The sequence below is a fragment of the Molothrus aeneus genome, chromosome Z (genome assembly GCF_037042795.1).
Source record: "Molothrus aeneus isolate 106 chromosome Z, BPBGC_Maene_1.0, whole genome shotgun sequence".
NCBI classification, from domain to species: Eukaryota; Metazoa; Chordata; class Aves; order Passeriformes; family Icteridae; genus Molothrus; species Molothrus aeneus.
The window spans coordinates 60,523,936-60,548,622 of NC_089680.1; the positions used below are offsets into that span (position 1 = coordinate 60,523,936).

Sequence of the window (24,687 nt, forward strand, 5' to 3'; positions counted from 1 at the left end):
CACAGGATGCAGAAGTGCAATACATCTATACAATCACAGCACTGATATAATAATAAAAATTTACTGCAACACCTACATAAGCAAAAAAATATTGTAAGAAAACCAAGAAAATCAGGGTTTTTTTTATATATATGTCGCCCTATATAAACAGATATGAAAAATATTAACATATCTATAAAAATATAACCAGGAAAATGTTTCTACTGCAATACACCGTAACTATAATAACAACATATACTGATTATTGGCCTCCCTACTTAAATTCTGTTTTACATACTACTACTACTTCTACTACTTCTTATGACACTGATTTTTTTCTATGACCAGAAACAATTAAATTTTAACAGCAACACCACTACTTCCACAACCACAGCAGTGTGCCATAGGGAAAAAACAATTTGCCCAAAGAATAGGATCTCTTTCAATTTTCCTTTCTTCCACTGGCAACAGTGTTCCATACCCACATTAAAATCTGACTTAGAGTGATGAATACTTACTAACTGAAGCAGTAATAGCAACATGAGTTTTGAGTTTTATGTTGAAACCTGCATTTTCCTATGAAGTGTTGATTACTGTTAACTGAAATGATAGATCACCTCTCTACAGCAAACAGTAGCAAGCATATTTTGTCTTTTCACACAGTGCCATCACTACAGACATTGGCAAAAGTACAGCCCCCTGCTTCTTTGAATAGCACATGTATTTCCTGTACTCCCAATGAACATGGCAACCAAGGGTTTAACAAGCAACACAGTAAAAATGGAGCCCTGCTAGGAGAAACTTTCTGCAAAACAGCATGATTTAGTGACAGACCCAACTACTCCATTTTACTGCACAGCCAGCTACCAAAGTCTGGTTTGATTTCTTCAAATTTGAGGCACCTGACCTTCAGGCACCCAAGTAAAAAGTACTGTCACCAGATGATGTCTATAATTATTCAAAGTTATACCAAAACCCTTCCCTGTTCATAATCATAGTGGAGCAGCTACTAACCTCAGTATCTCTCAGCCAATTAAAAAAACTTTGAAATTCCAGAAAGTATGTCCATGCATACATTTCTATTCTGTAATGAAAAAAGAATGGTTTTGTTTGTAGCTCTTATGATTTTAAAAATAAAGAGGTATTTATCTGGGTAACACAATGCAATCTACAATTGCGCTTGGAATTTTTAAAATTTAACAGAAAAATAAGGTTAATAATAATGAAGATAATATTCCTGAAGAAATAGCAATTTTGTTTAAATTGCTAAAAACAAATTCACTTAAAACCATTCACTAAAAATTATGACCAGAGCTTGCTGCCTAAAAGGTACTAATTTGTTTCCATTTATGGTTTTAAAGTTGGGTTTGTTTTATTTTGGTGGACTTTTTTTTCTAGGAACACCACGTTTGAATAATTAGTAATCAAAATACTTTGAGAGTCATTATTCAATATGCAAGGGGACCAAACAAATTTTAATGGACATCATTTGTGAGAAGCTTAAAATATATTATCCATAGCTCACTGACTCTATTTTGATTTGCATCACCTGCTTGCACCTTATAAAATCAATTACATTTTTACTATAAATATACAATTATAAATTTTAAAAATCACTCTATCTTGTTTGCATGACATTTTAAACTTAATTACTTTTTTTTAAAATGGAATAAACGTGACTGATGATATTATCATAATGCAAACTTCTAAATAAATTAAAAAGAAACCACCAATCTACACAGTATTGTCTCTCAGTCTAGAGCACAAACACACTGGGATGATTAAAAATTGTATAAAGAAGATCATACCAAAAAAGCAGCTAGACTTCTTGGAGGAGAATCCCAGTCAAAACAACTGCTAATATAGCAGACAGCAGTAACGAGCGCCATGATGCAATGCTTCATCCGGATGAAGTTCCTTAACAGTAGCTGTTAAAAAGATGAAAGATTGAAAATATTTCAAAACACCAAAAAGATTCAGGAGAGGCTCACGCTAACAATACTGTCATTCTTAATTTGGGTGAAAGTCTGAGAAAATATTAAGCTCTGTATCTCACAAATTGAGCAAGTTAATTTAAAATCTGAGACTTGGAAGAGCAAGAATTTGCTAATTGTATCAATCGGTATTTATTGAATTTAATTCTAGATGGTACAAAAATTGTTCAGCATTGAAACACCACTTGCAAAATTTCACATATTATTTTATTAATTATATTTCAGTTTCATTAAGCCTTTAACAAATGTTGGCCATTTTTAATAAAAAGATGCTGCAGGACACTAACCTGAAACCATGCAACACCACTGCTCTAATGTAATTAAGATATCTGCACCATTTAACATTTTCAACAAATTTGTCTCTCTGATTTATTTTGAAAGCATTGTTTAAAGTATTTACCAAAGTAATCTACATACTTTCAAATTACATATATGTAAGACATAACGATTCTAGGTTTTGATTCAGGAAAATGTACTTATATCCTCTAAAATGGCAACACACCTCACCACAAAAAGTGGACAAACCAGTGAATGATGTGTGTACTGAGACACATAGAAAATGGTCACTCCTGCCATCTGCAAAAGTCACAATGCCATTTTCATTAATGAAAATAATAAGAAGAATGAATCTTGAGTAAAAGGTTTTGTTGCTTCTTTGATGGAATAGTAGTGCAAAATTCAGCTTTAGTAACTGCATTACTCAAAATTGCAAATAAAGAAATATTTTACCTCTTGAAATGTTTTGTTTTATGAACTACATCATAAACTGATATAAAATTCATCCAGCAGATAATCTAAGCCATGCTTAAGAATGCAGGCTTTCAGAAACAAAGAAAGCAGTTCTGAGACCTTTGACTTTTCACTGAAAACAACAAAAATCTTGTTCCCATAGTCCAACAAATTCTCTCAATTTAAGATACAACATTTGTGGAACAAGAAAAAATGAGGCCAAAGTAGTTTGAGTGCAGAAGAATATGTGTGTTTAAATAATTTTTTACCGAAGCATTAAAACTCTGTGTAGCAAAAATATTCAGAGGAAAAAGGAGTCAAGACATTTCCTATTGCTGGGATTCCAAAGAATTTCAGTCTGCTATCAGCTTTGATTCAAACCTTAGTCAAGTAACTTCCTTGAAATTTGGCTAAAAGAATGATGACTCTTTACCTTGCAACAAATGGAGAACTTTTGGGTCGAAGTTAAGAGCAAAAATTAATGCAAGACTTATTTTACATGCACCTGTGCAATAATCTGATATGTGTGAAACCTGATGGTTTCAACTGTGTTCTTATTCATGTATTTCATGGAAATTAGGCAGCAATTTATAGAGGAGACACATTAAACCTGTGTATTCCATTTCTGACTTCTCAACCTATCATATTCTTTTGTAAACAGATAATGAAAATGTTATTCCTTACTCTCAGCAGTAGGATACCAGATATTTGAATGCGCACACTTGATATTAAGGATTTTAGAAGGGATTAGTGTTTCCTTACTCTTTACCTGTTTAGACAGTCTGTCTTCCTCTTCAATGTACTTCTGTTCTTTGGGCATTAAGGTTCGTATGCTGGCTTTCACCTATGCATTAAAATGCATGTCAGTATTTCAAGTTTACTTGCTCCTCACTAGTTACACCAGCTTCAATTCACAAAATTTACCAAGTTTCAAAGTCATGGCTGCCAAGCTCGGGACACATAAGCATACACAGAGACAGGAGCTGCTGCTCTGTACATTAGCAGCAATACCAGCAGCAGCAGCAACAAAAAGAGTGGGTGTTCCAAGCAGTGGCAGAAGAGTATTCTGTAGTATACATCAAGGCTTAGAGAAAATGAGGAATGACAGAAATTCTCTACAAATCAGGAACAAAAGCTTTCATGAAACTGAACTCTTTAGCAGTACAAAAAAACCCAAAGTTAAGACTTACAGCATTAAAAATCACATCTATTTCAAGATAGATGACCCCCTTTGTTGGCCCTGTCAGCTGCTTGTTTTTCAAGACGTAGGCTTTCTGTTCACCATTTTGAATCTGCAGGAAAAGGACATGACAGCCGTCTGTCTTGCGGTCTCCACTGAATACACCCCCCCGGTGACCCCTGACCCCCAGCTGCTGAAACTGACAGAGAACCCAAAACAACTGTGGCAAGTCTGACAAGTACCTGTTCATTACCAGGACCGAGTCTGTCAGGAAAAATTAACTATCATGGGATTCAACATGGCCGTGAATAGAGTATGTTAAAATTTTAGTGTTCTTATTACAGACCTTGGTTTAGAAATGACAGACTCAGAGCTGCAAATTTTATTTTTTTTTTCTCTTTCCCTCCTTCAGCAGGAAAAATTCAGAGCAGTATGTCAGGTGAATGAAGCTTACAGACAGCAAAGGTATAGCAACTTTGCCTAGAAAGTCAGCACTTCGATCGCGGTCTTCATCGTAAACTGTCACTTCAAGCACTGAGTGGATGTCCTTTATATTGCTACAAAGAGAGAAGTACACACAGAAGAAAGAAGTCACACCAGTGAGTACCAAGGACAAAACTGTAAAAGGCTAACACAGATATCCATCTATTTTTCCAAGCCATGGAGGAGAAGTGAGATTAAGTGAATGAGACATCTCTGCATGTAACCAAAATGCTTTCTAAGGGCTGCAATGATTACTCTCTCTCTCTCTGCAAGGCTTTTTATGACCAAAATGCTTTCGAGGGATCAAAATGCTTTCTAATCACTCCTTCTCTCTGAAAGGCTTTTCCAGCACAAGTTTTCTGAAGGATGTTGCTTTAAATCTCCTGCTTGGGTTTGCACTGCATGATCTGCAAGGAGCAGCACTGGGGGATTTACAGCCACCAGCAGAAGGACAGAGAGCTTTTAAAAGCTACTCTAAAACACCGCTAGCCTTGTGGCAGTTCTTACTGCCAAATACAGTGAAACCTGTAGGTTTGTAAATGGAAATAATTACAATCTACAAGAGCGTATCCTTGCACTAAGAACAGGTTCTTTGTTTCTGAAATTCTCATTTAATTACAAATACACAACAAATTACAGCAAATAAAGAACAAATAATATGGCACAATGCATCTCTCAGGTACAACTGAGGAAAAAAGACTGCAAGCTATTAAACACTCCATTGCCATGCACAGGATATGTCACTCTAAATGTAAACTTTTGGGTGAAAAATTCATATTCCTTATTTGAATAAAAAAATTACTTGAGAGAACTCATAGTTGATTGAATGGCTGATCCAGGAAATACAAATTCAAGCAAAGCAGTTCAACTTCAGTAAAATATACTCCTCCAGATGAGGGATTGCTAGCCCAAAAATTAATTAAGAAATCTGAATATAAATGCAAATGTACATAGAAGAAAGGCACTGAAAGCCTTTAGAGGTTTTCTATTCGATTTCTGATTAGTCTTTTGTCCTCTACAAATCTAGGCAATTCCTTGTGCACAGAACATTGTCAAGAAGTAGACGATGATTAGTTATTGGCTCTATTGGTAAATAATTAGAAATATATTAATGAACAATTTAGCATGGTTTTGCAGATACAGAAATGAGAACTACTATAATAAGCTGTTGAAAAGTACAGCTACTGTGAGATTTGTTTCTTTTGCTCTGAGTTAATTTCTGAGAGCTCACTGCAGGTCACAAAACCAATGCTAAATATATAAATGATAAATCTAGAGGGGAAAACAAAAATTAAAATCAGACTGAGTTTTGACATTAAGGGCAAAATATAGCATTTTAATGTAAAATAAAGTGAAGTAAGTGTACATAAAACTAAATCTTCTACTGCTTTTGCAGAGGATTGTTACTGATTTCAGCAGCAGTGATCAGTTTTCTCTACTCATTGGTGTCACATTACAGTCAGATAGACAGAAGGGAGAAAAAAAAAGGCAATTGAGCAAAGCAAACAACACGGATTTTGTCTGTGGAAGACCTTTTTTCTATTTTGTCAAAGCCTTTAACTGTCTTCAAAATAACAAAAGGACAGAAGAACCAATCACATCATTCCTCAACCAATTGTTTTAGACTGCATTTTTCGCAACAGCTGGCTTGTACTAGTATGATACTAGAAGGTATTGTGAGAAGGGCAGTTAGTAAATGGAGACAAGAAGAAAGTATTTAATCATAATTCAGAGAAATATAAATGCTTGTGGAATTTCTAACTTTATGTACCTATCTAATTTTTTTTACAGTTAACAACGATATTTTAATAAAGGTCATATTCACAGTATCTTTTTTTTCCCCACTCAAAACTTCAGGGGCAAATCCATCACACTGGATTTGACCCTTGAAACTCTTGCTGAACCTAACAGGAGTCTGGTGTGCATACCATTACTCATACATGCCTTCCAAGAAACAGACCTGGCATTTTTATGTTTAAAATTATACCACTTCTGTATTTGTTTTCATGTTCTTAATCCTCAAAAAGTATTTGAATGTTTAGTTAAGAAATATCAGTATGTCATCACTATTCTCCTTTAGAACTGCCAGTAAGTATTTTTGTTCCTTCCGTCTCCAACACCCTCACCCCGAAAAACTACCCACTGTCCATCCATTCCCCCCACCTAAATCCAAACACCTACAATGTGAAGATTTTGTTCCATTCTGGATTGAGGTTCCTGTAGACAGTATGTGTCAGCAGTCTGTCATTGTTCAATTCAACTACACAAAATGGGTCACTTTTACCTGTAAGAGAAAATTTAGAACTAATTTTATGAACTAAGAAAACACATGATGAGCAAGCTTAAAATAAAACAAGTTTAGCGGGTTGTTTCTTATTTTCTGAACTTCACTCTAATGGTCTGCACTATATTCAGGATATTTATAACACACTACTCATCTCCATAATCTATTAACATTCTTTGCTAAAAGAACAATTCTTTCGCTTTAAAAAAGAGGGGAGGGGGAGTAGACAATGAAATCACCATACAGACTCTTCTGATGAAACACAGCATGTTCCTAGAAGTTGCCAAGCACCCTTGTGAGACAGCTAAGAGAACTTTACTTCAATGGTACCAATGACCCATTCACTTTAAAGATAACATAATGAAAGTATTTTGATATGAAGGAAATGTGTTATTCTGTATTATTTGTAACAACACAGCACCTATGAAAATTATCCAAAGACTATTATGCTGTATTATGTTTCATACTGTACAAATCCTCTCCCCAAAATCCAACAATCTTGATGACAGCCTCATATAAAAGCCTAACACAAGACAAAGTGGGCAAGTACAATTAAAGAATGAGATGGTATGGGCTGGAATGATGGGCTGTAGTCTCAGCAGAAATGCAAACATGGTTGATATTTTATTATACACTAAAGCACAAAAAAATAGTTTTGGATATACTTACAAAGAGGTCCCTCAGCATGAAAGCCACCAAAAGAGAAAGTATGAAGTTGCTGCTTTGAAAATGCATTATGTTGATAATTAAAGCATGATAATGGAAATGGATATGAAGGTATATTTTTTTTTCCTTTAAAGAAAAGCAATGCGCAAAGCAAGTGTGTGCATATATGTGTGTGTGTGTATGTGTGTGTGTCCTTAAATATTAAACAGGCAGCTTACAGGAAAAGACTGCAGGGAAGCAGTGCTTAGATACTAAGGAAAGCGCAAGAAAAATGATCAGAAATGTAAGTTTAGGGGTAGAACATGAAACTGACACTAAATTAAGGTTTTATTTTGGAAAGACGTTGTGGTTTATTTTAAGCTCACCAGGAAGTTAAGCTGCTCCCCTTTTCCCCAGCCCCTCTTTCATATGAGAGAAACTAAAGGCAGAAATTATGGATTGAGGTAACAACTTACTGGAAACGGCAATGAGATAAGAAAGCAAACAGTAACAGTGTATAAGAGAGGGTGATTACATGCAAAATGCTCCTGGAGTCTGACACACCGCCTCCACACATGGTGTGCCACCCCACCATTCCCTACACCATGTTTTTTCCCACAAGCCTAAGACAATGAAAGATAATGGCACTCAAACTTTTCACACCTGCACTTTTTGTCCTCAAGACCAAGACAACAAAAAACCCCACAATGTTAGACAAATCCTCCAGCTGGGATCAGCACCAACCCACCACTCCATTCACTGCACACTCTCCCAGAAAGGGAGAAAATGGCTGCTGAACCTCTGCACTGCCCATTTTCCTCCACCAGAAGCCATGACCTCTTCATCTTGGAAGAGAGACTCCCTGACTCCTACATACCAGCAATGATTTGAGTCTATAGAGTAACAGCCTAGACAAGCCCACATGACTACAGGCTCTACCCTCACACATCCTTGGCCTAAACTAGGACAAAAGGACAAGAAGAAAAGTAGACACCTGAATCTGATACTTAAGAACAGCTTGGCTGTCTGAAAAAGGAGTGGTCCAAAGTGGGATGGGAGAAAGCAAAACGTAGGATTGGTATCTTCAGCATTTCAGGGCAATCCTGAAATTACCTAGAAGGTTAAGAAGGTGGGGAGAGGTAGACCTAAGGAACAGCTATGATGGGAAGAACACTAATGATAAGGGACATGGTGGGAAGACCTCTTTCAATAAAGAGGCAATAAAGGGAAGAAATCACATTTTGGGCTAAATTATTTAACTCGTATTTCAAATTATGTCAGTAATGATAAGTGCTATAAATCTGTTGAAAAAGAGACATGCTATCCTGCTTTTATATTTTTATTTTCTCTAATAACTGGAAGGAGTGATCTTTGCCTTTGGCACAGTACAAGAGTACACATTATTTTCATATAAATAGAAAGCTGAACAACAAATTGCTGCTTCCTGGACCCAGGGGAACTTTGTCTAATGTAAAGGAACACTTGAGTTGCATAGTACCGCATGACTTGCTCTTCTCTTCAGACTTTCTTTGGGCAGTAAACTGTTCAAAATATATTGAATGTTGGCATTGGCCCTCCCTAATTAAATCTAGCATACTAGGCAATTGTGTTTCTCAATGACTTCATTAATTCTGTATTATTTTTTCATGCATTATTAGAAACCATAAACTGAGAAGCTGCAGTAGCTACATTAGTGAGGCTACATTAATGATATTAGGGAAAGCATATAATTTGTTTCATACCTTATACAAATGACAATGAAATCAACACTTAGACAAAGCTGTCCAGGGACCACAACTCCCAAACTGCAGTATTGATTTTGACTACACCAAGGGCTGATATGCAAATTATGTGCATATTATTAACATTAATGATTAAGAATAATTGTTTTAAACACATTGTGAATTATGGTTAATTGATGTTTACCTCCTCTAGAAAATCATATAGTGTTGAATATTTCCCATTATCTTGAAAAATGATACAATCCATTAGTCAGCAGAAATGGATGTACCACACATCTCAAGGTTCTTCTATTTCACAAGTCTAGAAGGTGATAGGAAATCTAAACAATTTATATTATTTGAGTTCTTTAGATTACAGTATTTGAAAAAGAAACACACAGAAGACAGTTAAAATAAGAAGGCAGCACTGGTACAGCAGGTGGACTACTAGATCTCATTTTTTAAGGCATTATCAATCATATTTGGATATGGTGGTACAATGTGAGTTGAACTTATTAAACATATACAGACACAGTAAATTACATTGCAGCATATACATGCCATTTTCTATTAACAAAGAGAGGGTGTTTACTACATTTATTTCTCTTCTGTGCCTCTTGGCATGCACTTTTTCAATGATTCTTCTTACAGATTTACATGAATGTCAATCAAAAATATGTAGCATTAATTGTAGAGCTCCTCAGTCAAACCAAAAACAACCGGTTTTCAGAAATGAAAAAAACCCTCGCTTAAAGTCAACACTCCACATCTTTCTCCTATAATTTGAAAATGCTATGAGAACAAATTTGAATAGAGGCAACATGACATGGTTCAAGGGTAGGTTCAAATACCATGGCTGACAAAGAGAAGTTTCCCAGCTTTGAACATCTCTGCTAAAGAATGTTGGTTTTATCATATTTACTTGATTACAAAGTTCCCCCATACACCTTCACCATTGCCTATTTCTTACATATGCTGAAACACTCATAACCAAGCTGGGCCTCTGAAAGGCAACACTCATTGTTAACATGCTCAACATAAGGTATGTGCAAACATTGTTAAGATACTAACCCAAATTAGTGAATGTGATCCAGAAAGACAGAAAGAACAATGCATGAAGACTTGGTGAAACTCGTATCTATCTGTCATCTTTCAAGTTTTCATTATTAGAAAGAGTAACTGCAATCTTAATTCTCACTGACAACCTTGGCAACCTGCTGCATTTCAAGAGTGTTCAAAATAATGGGATCATTCCCAATGAAAGTCTTAAGAGAGCACTAAAATAGTAAAAAATGTACTTAGGTCTCTAGGAGGACCTAAGGCCTCCTTGGTCTCTAGGAGGACCCAGAAGATTCAACTATATTCAAAGCCAGTACCTTGAGCACAACACACTCGAACAAAGGCAGCCTCAGATAATTTCTGTCAGTTAACGTGATTAGCTATTTCAAATATGAGATACAGAAATGGTTTTCCTTATTTTTTAGAAAAGAGCCACACATATTCAGAAGAGTGTCTGAAGAGTGTGTTCTCCCTCTAGCCCTTCTAAAAGTACACATAAAAAACTCTAAGTCTTGTGCTGCCTATGCTCAGTTGTATCATTTCATATTACATTATCATGAACATAACTCCTTTCACTATAAACTAAACCACAACTGTAGTATACAACTGTATATAACCTGTCATGCATCAACCCTCTGTATCTACTGAGGATCTTCCAACTAGCAATCCCTGCTCTGTGCTCTTTATAGGCCTCCAGCTCCTAGTCCAGTGATTTTAGAGACATTTAGCTATTGATCAGGCAGACATCCCCAGCAAACTTCTCAATACAATCCTAAGCATGTGGTCAGCGCTGTACAAGAATAAAATGGCCACCACATGCCTAAGGCACACATTAAAAGCATGCTCCTAGCAGCACCAACACCAACACTGAAAATCTTGAGTATCCCATGACCACAGTGGGGCTAACTGTTATCATACCTCACCACTGATTGCAGGAATTCATAGTAGAAGTAGGTAGTGAAAAAACAAAGTACACCTTCCAACTTGCTGAAATCAAACCTGCAGAAAACCTCCATACAAAGTTAAACAAATATCATTTATCCATTTTTTTGCTGTAACAGCTCATGCTTTTTGGTCTCTACTTGTACAGTCTGAAGGGCTCCTCAAATTTTAGAAATAAACTGCTAATTTACATAATATTCATAATTGGAAGGAAAAGCAACTTCTCTTTTGACAGATCTCCCTCACCTGTTTTCTTCCTTTACCCAGTACAGAAGTTGGCTATCTGAGAATGAACTCTAGGAGTTCTATTTCATAATGTATGCCACCAGTGAAAAAAATCCTAAAGAGCTACCTATCTTTTGAAGCTTTGAATTCTATCTTTATTTTTATCTTTGAGACTTTTGAATTTTAGGACACATGTTGCATCTAGTTCAACAGATATCCTTGCTTGTTCTATGCTATGTCTTTAGACAGTGCAAGACCAGAGCACAAACTCAGATTACCTTACTTAGAGCTAAGAAGCGGATTTTACTTCAGTTAGCACTCTGTCCCCCACATTGCACATTATGCACACATTAATTTAAATTAGTCTTTTGCTTGTCGCCTTATTTCTCAGAACTTCTGTATGTCCCCGGATGAATTGTACACCATAACATGAAATCACCTCTCCAAAAGGGGCAGCAATGAGGAATAGAGATGTGTTGCTTGCTGTTTTTGTCAAAACTCGAAGTCCCCCAAAGCCCAGGAAGTCTTTCACAAACAAAGTCAGTTGGCAGCTCATATTCATTATCTGTTTTGGCTGGTCACCTAGACATTTTTCTCCAACAAGAAAATATAAAATGCACTTTTTCATGATGGAAAAGAGACCAAAATAGTGATTGATAGAAGCAATCTTAAAATATTTCAAAATTATGCTTCTCAAAATATTTAGAAAATCAAAACAACAAAGCCTCAATCTCCACACAATTTCAGCTTCCTGGATTTTCTTCTCAAGTAGCCATAGCACCACACAGCCTGTGTTTTTTCTAGTGGAAAAGTTTGAGAAAGGCCCTTTCCATCAGTTCAAACACCACAGGACTTTCATCTGGCTCTTTGTTCTGGTACTCACAAGCAAGCACCACACATATTAGGTGACTTGTGAACCCTTGTATCCTGATGGTCCCACACACAGCACTGCAGCCCATCTTCCAGGCTGGAGGCGAGCTGGACTGTCCAATCTAGGGGGCAGCTAGAACAACAAACGACTGGGTTTCATCTCAAATTCACAAGAGATGGCAAAGACACGTGACCAATTCAGATGCAAGGATCTTTTATTTGTCTAGTTATGAACTTTACCTGAGTGTTAAAACTGTCAAACTGCAATATGATATAACTTATATTTCTGGGCAGTTTATATAGGCCTTCCTTCAACAGTCTCCAAGGTGAAAATGATCCAACATAAATTTTTAATTCTCAGCAAACTGTTTTCGAGCAAAAATTAATTTTGGAACATAGCAGTTCTTTCAAACAGAGACTTCATTTGAATATAACTGCACTTTCACACTCACTTCCTAGCTCCACTTGTATACAAAGCTGACTTTGATAAAAAGCTGTCAAATCTTAAATTTGAACAACTTGCTTGCCATATTTTGTACAAGTTCAAGTGATTTTTTTTTTATTTTAAAACTCTATTAAATACATGCATTTGTCTCCAGAAAATTGCATATCATCTGCTCATTATCCACTTAATATTGTAAAATAGGAGACTTTAGTAAAGAGAAATATGGAAACATCTATATTTTATACAGTAGGATGATACTCTGGTTTAGAAAGGAAGAAAACACTTTGTACAGCAATAAACATGCTTCTCTGTCATCAAACACTGAAATTCCAGCCTGTAGGAATGGAAATGAAAAATCATAAAGATCATCAGTCACTATAGAAAGGTTCTTACTCTCTTAATTAAGGCTGCCATGGGCCTTTCCTAGGAATCACCATTGTTATAACTGCTCTTCAGAGTATATGCCAGCAAGAGAGCACATGGCAGATCTACCTGTCCTCCGAAAAACTTATTGCATTTCAGAAATATTAACTCACAAGGGCCAGCAGATAGCATTGGGTTAGATACGCATTAGACCTTCAGAGATACTCCTACCATTGCTATGGAAAATATACCTTGCCTCAGTATAACTCCAGGGAAACAAATAATTTCATAATTTTGCCATTTCACAGTCCATAAAGTTACAAAAACTGATAAAAAGTCAATTTCAGCATTACCTAGTACATGAACCTGTTTTCATCAAATCACTAGTCTTATTCTAAACTAAATATTATATTGACATTACACTATCAAACTGAACTAAAAATGCTTTGGACAGTTTAAAAACATAATAAGGAATTTCAATTGCATTTCTACATTCAAAAGTAAAGTTCTCAAGACATAACTTCATGAAGTTCAACCGACTCTAACATGGCTATAAAAGCCAAAATATTGTTTAAATATTTCATAGGCTATTATGATTCTCTCCTACCTCTGACCATGCCCATCCATTACCGATCTAAGTCCCCACAGCAAAAAAGGCCTTTATTTTTTCAGAAGACAAGACAGCCAGTTCATGACTCTGGGGGGCAGTGCCACTCATGCAGACACTAATGTCACTAATGTTGTTCCAAGCTCCCTGCCAGCCAGCTGCTTGCAGCAGAACAGTCAGTCTGACCTTTGGCCAGGAGGAGGAATGGCTCAATAGCATGAGAAGCTGCCTTATCTAATGGATTAAGTACAGAACCCAAGTGAAATGCCACCTTTGACAAGGACTTGCTCTGTTGACCTTAGCTGAGTCAGTTAACCTTTCTTAGTTTTCCATCTTTAAAATGGGAATTATAATTCTACTCTATCAGTGATGATGCAAATATGTTGCAACACACTGATACCATGAATGCTTGAGGTCTCTTACAAGGTAAGTCAGTGTAATGCCATAATCAAGTTAAACTCATCTCCACAGACTACTTTAGAAAAAAAAAATCACAAGTCATCCTTTCATTGTATGTATAATTATAAATGTTATGGTTCACAAAAAAATATTTTTTAAAATAATTTTTAATTAAAATTATATTTTAATAAAATATCTTTCAAAAATATCTTTTTAAATCCTATTTTTTCTATTACTATCTAGAATTGGTACTTAAAACCCAGTACCTTTCCTGTACATGATATTGGACCAAAGTCTTCAGGTGACCTATATGACAGGATCTGATGAAATGTTTTATCTACCATAGAATTCTGCCCACCTACTAGATTTTTGTACTTTGTGGAGATAGCTCAAGTGTATATTGAAATCTGTTTGCACTAATTGACAGAGCAAATTACTTTTGGAACCGTATTTCCAAAGGGCCTCTGAATTTATTCCTTCAATTTTACACGCATGGGCTTCCATACCTTTGTGAATTTAATGTTTGTGTTCATCACTCTGACATTTCCTAGCATTTGAAGAACCATTTCAAAGACCATTTTTGCACAGGTGATGTTAGAACAGTTTAGCAGGACAGATTTTAGAAAAGACATGTACATTTAACAAAATTTTAACATGGACTTTTCTTAGAAGAGAGGCTGAATCCAGACATAAAACTGAAAAAAAAAGAAAGAAAACAAAAATCTGACTCATTTTCTATGCTTAGTTTCTCTTCTTTAGAGGAGGAAAAGCCTGAAAAGCTTTTGAAAACAAACCTAAATAACACTGAGCTCTTTAGTAAAATCTCCCAGACATATAAGGTTCTGAAATCACAGTACTTGGAAAAAACACAATTGATTGATAATGAGGACAGAAATACAAATAAATTTACTTCTAATGAAGACTGAAGACACAGTAATCAAAGTGTTAAAAATTCATTTCATGCACATTTCATTTGCCTCTCAGCTGATATTTATCACGTAATTCTGTGAGAAAGTGGAGGCCTAAGATGCTCCAGATAAATGTCTCAATTAATTGTACAGAGGTAGCCCTCTTTGAGCTGAACCAGAGCTGTGAGCTCTTTATTAAAAGCACTATTCTGTAGCCTGTAACCTTGTTCCTTGACTCCTCTCTAGTTTCCAATTTAAACAAGTCCCCATGCGGCCCGCTCTAAAGGGCTTTGTCTCCCTGTCATTGTTATGAGAGCCAAGGCATCCTGGAAGTGTGAAATCAGACCTCATGAGCTGAACGGTTCCCCAGGGAACACAAGACCTCGCAGAAGGTCAAAGTCATGGGATGGACCATCTGAAAGCGTCTGATCGCTGGTCTGTGACACAGCAAGAAGGGTGGGGGCAGGGGGAGAAAGAGCCAGGGGGCTAGAATTGAACACATCTTAATTAAAGCCCAAAGTCTACAAAACAAGCTATTTTCTAGTCAGGCCATCTTATGGAGCTTGAATTTTGCTCTTGCTAATGAATCTGAGTTCCTAAATATTATTCCTTAAAAGCACAGCACGTTTGCTGAAATCGATCAAATCTGTGGCACACCTTTTCCACTCTGCTTACTTTTCATGAATGATGAGGCAGAGATTTTGAATTTTATTTCATGACACAAGGAGCAATGTACATGCCCCAGTAAAAGAGATGCAGACACTGCCTTGCAAAGCCAGCAGCCTTCCACAACCACCCACCACCTATACCTGACTATGCTGCAGAAGGATTAGATATATCTGACTATTGCCTAAACCTAAACAATGTCACAGTGAAGGGCTTTTTGCTTTACTCCCTGTAATTTACATTGGTTAGGTGAAACCCATGTATATAATGTCAGAAGCCAACTGTCATGATGAGTCCATTATACTTTAGGTTTTACTGAACCATCAGAAAATCTCTTCATATCAAAGGATGTCACTGTAGGCACAGCACCTATCCTGCCAGGGCTCTACAAGCAGCCAAATCCTTGAGAAAGTCTGCCAGAGATATCATGAGCAAGCAAAGACTTAGGGAAACAGGAATATAATTCTTTCTAACTCAGGATTTAGGGAGAAAAAAAGCCATGCACTGAATAGCTAAAACACAATGGAAGACTCAATTGGAAGGTTCTTCTCAGACAGAGAAGGAAAAATTAAACTTCATTCTCTGTATCTTCCCATTCATTAGATTACACTTTCAAAGAATTTATACTAAATAATACATAATTTCCAGAAAGGTGTATTTGCTGTGACCACAATTTCCAATAGAATATAATTTTGCATTGGTGGAATCCCTAGAACTGTGTATTTATCATGGAACTACACTGTTTTTCTGGGGGAAACAGGCTCAGAGACCAAATAATTTTCCCAAAGGCCCTGGTCCTGAAAGATACCCAGTTTTTCAGCTCTTGCGAAAACCAAGTTAAGCTTTCAAGCACCAATGGGGAGTCTCTAAACCCCTCGGTGGTTCTTCCTCTCATAGATCTCCTGGCAAGTGGGTTGAGTGAGAACTCTGACTGTACTTTTCTGGGGTATTTTTAATATCCACTTATGGCATGTTCCAGCAGCACAGCATTTCAAAACTGGTAAGGTCTACTTGCTCCCCTGCCTACAACATAATTGAAATTTCAGCTCATCCTGGCACATTATTCACTGCATGTACATGTGAGTGGGGCTGTAAGCTGAGAACTGAACATCACCCTTAGTCACTCTCTTTTTTTAAAAAAAATCTGTACTAACCTTAAGGATTTGAAGTGCACTGTCCAACATTAAGCTATTGAAAGTAGAGGAAAAAAACTGCCCTTGGCTATCAACAGTTTATTAAGGGCTTAGCTAAAGTGACCTACTAGCATTCCACTGAGGGAGGCTATGAGCTTTCTGAGGAAAGGAGTAAAATTGGGGGTTTCATTAAAAAGTAATTTGTGCTCTTTACTCCTTCATTCAACATGAGTCTCAACTGCTCTTTATTCACACAGAGTTACTACAGTATTACAATGCTGCTCAATGCATGGGACAAAGGAAAAATGTCACATTTTGAAAGGGGAAAAAAAATCCTTGCAATCGTAGCAGGATTGATGGTTACTTAAAAGATTACAGAAATCTTTTTCCCTCTGTGCTTATGTTTCAGAATGGAATATCAAGGATTTAAAAAATCTACTCAGCTCAAATTAATAAATTTTGATTTACTACTTCACATGAAAAGATTCCTGGAAGTGAATTGTTAATTGTTAATCATGTTAATTATCACAAATGGAAGTGAAAATGGGATATGTTTAGCAGGCAGGAAACAGAGCAAAAACACGCAGATACTATACAGTTGTTCCAGCTGCTTTTCAGACTCAGGGGCAAAAGATTAACTCTGAAAACTCTTTGCAGTAAGATGTGCAAACTAGTCCTTAGCTTTTACTCATAGAAGCAATCCTTAGTAGTATAAGTAACACCACCGATGACAGCACACTAATTACTTAGTTGAATAAAGGTGGGTCAAGTTTTTACACAATTTTTGCAAACATGATTTATTGACAATCACCAAACACCTACTTTATTTCTCACGATTACTATTCAAAGTTTAATTTTAAATGAATGACCTGTACATAACTACAAGTTACTAAAAATAGCAATAAACTACATTAGCAGATAATAAGACCACTTCATCCTCTTCAAAATTCCCAGAGTACTTTTGTCCAGAATATACAAGATTTCTGTCACATCTGGAATGTGCAGCCATCTTACAAAACACATCCGGTGTATCAACGCTTTTTCTTACTAACAAGGGAAGATAGTGAGGGTCCTTCCCCATCTTCCTGTCTGTCATCCTAAATACAGTGTCTGAAAATTTTTGGTAGCTCTATACATCTTTAATTGAATCAAATATATTTCCAAAAATTATGTTCAACCAGCACAAATGACATGTGGATTTGGAAAAGCTGAAGACTGAATCAGGTCAGGGACTAAATTATACCATTTGCCCCGAGTAACTTAATCTCTCTCTCTGTTCAGAAAACATTGGATTATAAGGTCAAACCAGACTTTAGAAGCATTTCTACAACCTCACCAAAAATAGAATCTGTTATTTTGCGTGTCATAAACTGAATGATCAACTGTTTGCACTGATAAAATGTTTGCACTAATACCTTGTCTGAAATACAGCTAGTCATGTTAATTATCACAAAACTACTAAATATTGAGTAGGTTGCTCTATATCTGCTCCTTTAACAGAACATTTATTCTGGTTTCCTTTTACTTTCTTCCCAATTTTTAAAATTTTCATTATTATTTTAAATCAGAGATAGCTATTTTCTGACACAGATGCAGCTCATTTTGCTCCATTCAACTCATGCAGTAGGGAAGGTAATTACCTAGAGGAGACGGACATTTCTGAAGAAACATGGTCAGTATGGCTGAAATACTTTTTCTTTATTTTGCAAAGCAACATGTCAAATTAATTATTCAACTTATAACATAAAATAGAAAAATTGGAAAAAAAATCTTATTTCCTTATCATATAAAGATAAGCAGTAGCTACAGCAAATTGCATTCAGTTGAAATGTCTGAAACCGACAGCAGCCTTGCAAAATATCTGACAGATATCAAGTGGTTCTTTTGGCAACAATTTTAAAGTAGTATCTAAGTCTGGAACTTTTTATTTGCCTTGTACCTTGGAATTTAATGTTGATAATTTTGTATGGAGTCATCTACTAAAATAAAAGATGTTTCTTCTATGCAATATTTATAGGATGTCTGATGGAGAAAAATTTATATTTCACCTTTATCAGAAATAATCTACTTAGGGCTCTGCTAGCATTAGAATGACTTGCTGCCTTACTTACAAAACTTTTGTGTTTAGATTTTTTCGTTAATGAGCAGAAGGTGGAAGTGCACAAACGGAACATAACCTGTAGAAGAACTTTTGTTTTTAGCATTTTTTTGTCCCAGTTCTAAAATCACCAAATATTACTACAGTATTCAGTGTCACAGAAATAAAATGAATCCTTGCCTGTGACATCAGCTGCCATCAATGCTTCTGCCCTGATGACCTTCACCTGAAGAAATCCCACATCGCTGATGTTATGGAACATCATCATTGGACTCTAATAATAAAAAGAAAAATAATTCTGTATTGCAAAAGTGACAAACCAAAAGCAGTATTAATACTCTCCTCCCTCACCCAGATGTAAGTTACTGTAATTCTGCCTACATACTCAGACTTTTAAATATTATTTGCTGAAGAATGTGCAGTTGTTTGCATTTCTTTTTATATTTTGCAACTTTAACTTATCAATGAAAATTACAAAGGGAGAGTTAGAATATAATTGATTAAATGTAATACAAATTCTAGTGAATTAATCTCCAAATACTATGGAAATAACTGTACTTCAAAATTTGAAATTATAGCAGTATATTAAGAAATTAAAACAAAAAAAGAAACGACGCCTCTCCCTGAATTATTTTGCAAGAACTATGTTCACATTTTCCCTCTGATGGCTCCAAAATTATCTTGAACAGTGACCTAGGGATGATATAGATTTTTGTAGTTGACTATTACATGCAAGCTTGCATATACGTACATATAAGCTTGCATATACACCTATAATAAGCTTGTGAATAACATCAGCAAAAGCAATCAAAAGAGAATAACAACTACTTAATAACTGTCATAATAATCACATGCAGAAAGGGTAAAAAAATAATTAAAATATGTTTCGATTCCATGGCAGAAAGCTCTTAACACAAGTCATTATATTTTCTAGCATAAATTTCTTCAAAATCTACATGTATTAAGAGGAAGAAAAAAGAGTTCACTACACTAAGAGTTGCATTTATTCATCCAACACAGATTTAGAAAGCTTATTAAAAACCATGTACCACTGCTGCTCTTTTTTCAAGTAACTAAAGCTAACAAACTGGTAGTATTGCCCTAATTAGGTGTGACATGCTATGATTCTCAAACTCTAGCTTTTAGTATTATTTAAAATTTGCAGAGTTTTAAATGATAAAACATTGAATGCAAATTTTGTTCATAAATGCTAGCCCATACCTTTATTTTGAAATATTTTAAAATCCGGACTAATGAATTTAGTGCCTACGGTCCTCCCTAAAATTTTAATGTGGTGGAACTTTTTCCACTGCCTATGAAAATGTCCAGATTTCTACAAAAAGCAAGCATCAGGGAAAACATCAAATCAACAATTCCTTAATTTATTACAAAAGCAAACTTTACTGTTATGGGAAGCAAGAATAAATTTAATCACTGAAAAACCCACAGATGCTGCTTAAATGAAATACTTAATGTCAGCTTGCAAAACCAGTTATGCTTTTGCACAGAAAATCTACCAATTAAGATATTAGACATACAATATGCATCCCTGTCTTTCTAATTAATAAGACAATTCTAACAGTTAAATCACACTGATACTAATTTCACAAACCCCAGCTGACCATTTACTGTTTACAGTGAAGATTTGACCTTGCAACACTGAACTTAAAAATCCAATTTGGTGCAGTAGCTCATATGTTACATACATGCATTGTGTTATAACAGGGTAACAGTGAATAAATTTCTACCAATTTTAATAAGATAATCATCGTAAATATTACTTCAAAATACTGGTGGTCAACTTTAATCAGCACACACTCAATCCCTTGCTTATGTGCTTACAAGCTGGGGGTAGCAGAGATGGTATTACTGATAGCACTGGCGTAATTCAAAAGCATCTTTGCATCCCTCATTTATTATAATGATGATCAGGGTTTGGAAGCTTCTTATCAGAACTAGTACCAGAACAGAGATAATTCTGCTGTAATACGCATGATGAAAATTACAGGACTTACAGAAATGTTTCCACATTCTACCCAAGTTTCCCAACAACTAAAACAAACACCAAGCTGTAGAAACAAAACAAAGCAAAAATCGAATACAAAGCAAGACAAGCAACAGCACCCACTTCCTATGATGCCATACAGTCCCCTTTTCCCAAATTTCATCCTGGTCAGCTCACTCTTAAGGGTGCCAGTGCTGTATTTAGCTTTGCCACCTTGGTTAGAATCCCACAGAATTTTTGAACTTTTATTTCCAGAAAGTAGCTGGCTTAGATTCATTTACTGAACATAATGACTGGAGAGACTGATGAAAATGAATACAATGCCACAACAGAGGCTCTCAGAGAAGCAAATTACTTTAACACATTACTTTAAATACATAACTTTAAGTAATGATTTAGCAGACTGTATTCTGCCTTCTTATTTATGATTATTGTTGAAGGTATCAAAAATCCACATAGTTTCTGAAGCCTAGAATTTTCATAGCAGAGGAATCTGTGATTTGCTGGGAATCTTTTCAGCCCTCAATAGATGGGAAAAGATTGAAATGCTCTGGAGATGAGTCTTCTTTATTTTTTTAATGAAATGCTGTATAATATATTTTCTGTATGGCTGCAGCAGCTGTCAGGAAGAGCATCTCAGTTCAGCTCTATTATGGGAGAAGCAATACCCCATCCCATGGCATTGAGATACACTGAGGGGCTAGTACTGATTGACAGCTTGTCACCATGACGTCTTATTCCATCTCTGTTATGGAGAAAATTAATGTCACACCACCAGCCTCATGACTCGCTGTCATCTTAGAACTGCTCACCTTTTATCAATGCTCTAAATAACATTTCAAGCCCATCGTCTCACAGTGGACAATCTGGTCAAGGGACATTAAATCGGATGACTGTGAAATGTCATAATAAAAATGGAATGCTAACAACTTCTCTAAACTAGCTCCTCTGGTTTTTAAACTGTGACAAGGGGGACCATGAGTTCAGCACACCAGTTCTGAAAAGGTCATACAATCTCTCTTGGTCTGTACCCATTAATGTGCCCCCCTCCTCACCCCAAAAGGAATTAATCTTTTCAGACAATTGTGGTAAAATAATGGTTCAAACAGTAATGCCTATTTAATTTGTAAGGCTCTGATGTTCAGCTACAAATGGTTAAGTGACAGTAATAGAGTCATTTTCTAAGGCTATTTGATATGATGGCAAGGTCAGCTCATTAACTGTTTTTGGCTGTAGAAAGGGTGCAAAATATATTTCTCAAATAGAATCTAGATTTTTTTTAAAGAGGAAATAAATAAAAAAACCACCCAGTTAATAGGGAACTCTACATCTTGCTAATTACACTTGTTGTCTTTGTATTAGTTCTGAAGTCCAGGTATGAACACCGAAGCAAAATTTAACATCAGTGAAAATAAACTACTGGATTTAAGTTAATCCTGGTAATTTCTTTCTTCGGCTAGTATTTTTAATAAAAACAGTAGAATTTATCAAAAAAGTATGTAAATGCCACAATTTTCAGAAACACATAGTGAGAAACACATACCTCTGTGATATGAAAATCTTTCTAAAATTTAAACGTTTTCAAATGCATACACCACTGTAAATGTATCCTTATATTTACAAGGAAACATATCCTTGTATTTACAGGAAACAGGAATAAACCAGATCAATCTTATGCCACAGAATTATGCTTTACAATGGGGACAAAAAATTGAGGATTTAGGAAAAATTATTAACAGTACAGTCACAACACGTTTCTGTACTGCTACTGAAATAATCAAAACCATCAGTATCACTTGTCTGCCATATCATCACAGAATAAGCCACAGAAATATGTTATTGTTCCTGTTGGTAGCAGGAACTATGGCACCTCAAAAACATATCCATCAAAAAATTATTCTACTTATAGACATCTATTTTGACAACCACAGACTGTCTTGGTGGATTCCAAAATGTACAGTAACTCTCTTAATTGTAATTATTTTTCAGAGATGGCAGACAATACCTTAGCCTTCAATTCTTTTTGGAATATTATATTTAGCCTCACTAAGTCACCTCTATTAAATTGTGTTTATGATAATAACACTATTGGTGTATGAGTTGTACAAGCATTAGCAGACAGCTGATTCAGTGGAGATAGACAGAATAAATTTGCTGAAGCACACATCCTGCTAATCTGTTTGAAGAATATTGTACAGCATTAGTACTAGGACTTCATGTTATCTGCACAGCCTGATAAGGTACATCTTTATTAAATTCAGTTATTGAAAGGATGTCCGTCATAGAATAGGAATATTTTAAAATCTCAAAAATAAATTAAGCAGCCTCTTTGATAGTCAGAGGTTGGTTTAATGGCTGAGTGTCTAGAGAAGCCCTTCTAAACACCTGGCAGCATTGTACAATAAAAGCTTTGTAATTGCAAGTGGAAATAGCATTTTTTTTTCTTTCTTTCTTCATGTGCAGTGAGACAGTTACTTTTAGTGATTTAGGTATTAGCAAATGCTGGAGTAAGAGCTCCCCTCTCTGTTGCTTTGATAAAATTACAAAGATTCTGTGTAATGTAAGGACGCTGGGAAATTAAAATAATCTGCTTCAGAATATTTTAAAATGGAACCATTGTTTGAAATTATGATTTTTATGTGATTCAGTCTCTAATATTAAGACAAAAAATAAGTTTTCTTGCCCCTTAACAGATGATCCCAAAAAATCCCTGAAAACCATTAGCACCTCAAATTATTTGGCATAAATAATCAGTAGAAAGTGTTGAGTTGCTGAATGATCCCTTAGCCACTTTGTACTTGGTAAAAATCATCTGCAAGGCTGTAAAATTACCTTCATTATGTGACACTTTATCAAACAGTTCAACTACTATGTAAAAAATAACATTATTGTATGAAGAGCATTTTTAACCTTCTTGATGTTACCTGTTCCGCCTGTTACTATTTGCATATTAGTAACTAGTTTAAATGATTGTTATTGGCTAGGTATGATTAAAATAGAAGAGATATATTTAGATTTTTCCCCTCACTATAGTTTTTTTTCATACAGGCCAATATTTTGCTAACAAAGGATGAAAGAAAACTTCATACATATCTCTTCAGAATCTCCTCTCGCTCCTTCTGGTCCTCCAGGGAGTTGATGGAGAGGTCAGAGATAGTGACTGCAGCTGAGGCTGTGAGAGTGACCAGCAATACCAGGTATCCCTCTCCCTCCTCTAGCGGCATCTCCAGCTTGTGGGTTTGTTCTTTACTCAGGGTCGACAGGTCAATCTGGCACCTAGAAACATACATTCTCCATCAGCATGTGTTTTTTCTCACACCAAACAAGAGCACATTGGCTCACTTGCATTCAAATGGACAAAAAATGCAAGTAAGCAGAAACTCCCCCAGTTCTGAAAAAAACTTTTAATTTCTCTTTAGCTTTAACCCACACACTTTGTTTCCTTTTTTTTAGAGTGACACAAAATTTTGAAATGAAAAATCAATATTAATAAGAATGTAAAGACATTAGAGACAAGGTTTAGCTAATATTCCTTACTCAAATGCAGTTAAAGGAAATTTTAAAAAATCCAGCTCAGATGCAAATTTTACTTTTAAATACACCTCGTATACATGGAAAACGTAAGTTTTCACCTGACAATAGTAAAAACCCCTTTCACCTAACAATAGGAAAAGAGTTTTCACCTAACAATAGTAAAAACCGCTTTCTAAAACCTAGAATTCTACATGGATTTAATTGTGACGGCATAAAGATGACTGAGCATAGAAAAACTCAACTTATGCAACTCCTGAAAGGCTCAGCTCTCATGCAGTAAGCTGTGTGTGGGTCAAATCCTCATGCTGGCACCCATGGTAAAATCTGATGCCACAACCCCCTATATAATAAAATGTCTCAGGCTCTAATGAGCAGGGACTACATAAAACTGTGCAGAGTGTGTGCAGAGTGGCTGAAT

General features: G+C 35.7%; 1 protein-coding gene across 3 annotated transcripts in view; it reads right to left on the reverse strand.

Annotated features, from left to right (window-relative positions):
* The window catches only part of MCTP1 (multiple C2 and transmembrane domain containing 1), a 207,104-nt gene that overhangs the window by 92,879 nt on the left and 89,538 nt on the right, over window positions 1–24,687 (reverse strand). For all 3 annotated transcript variants that reach the window (XM_066569227.1, XM_066569228.1, XM_066569226.1), the window contains 7 exons: window positions 23,825–24,011; window positions 18,911–19,004; window positions 6,547–6,649; window positions 4,337–4,439; window positions 3,893–3,994; window positions 3,472–3,546; window positions 1,788–1,907 (listed from right to left, as the gene is read on the reverse strand). In XM_066569227.1, coding sequence (XP_066425324.1) covers window positions 1,788–1,907; window positions 3,472–3,546; window positions 3,893–3,994; window positions 4,337–4,439; window positions 6,547–6,649; window positions 18,911–19,004; window positions 23,825–24,011 — 784 coding nt within the window. The remainder of the gene's footprint in view (window positions 1–1,787; window positions 1,908–3,471; window positions 3,547–3,892; window positions 3,995–4,336; window positions 4,440–6,546; window positions 6,650–18,910; window positions 19,005–23,824; window positions 24,012–24,687) is intronic.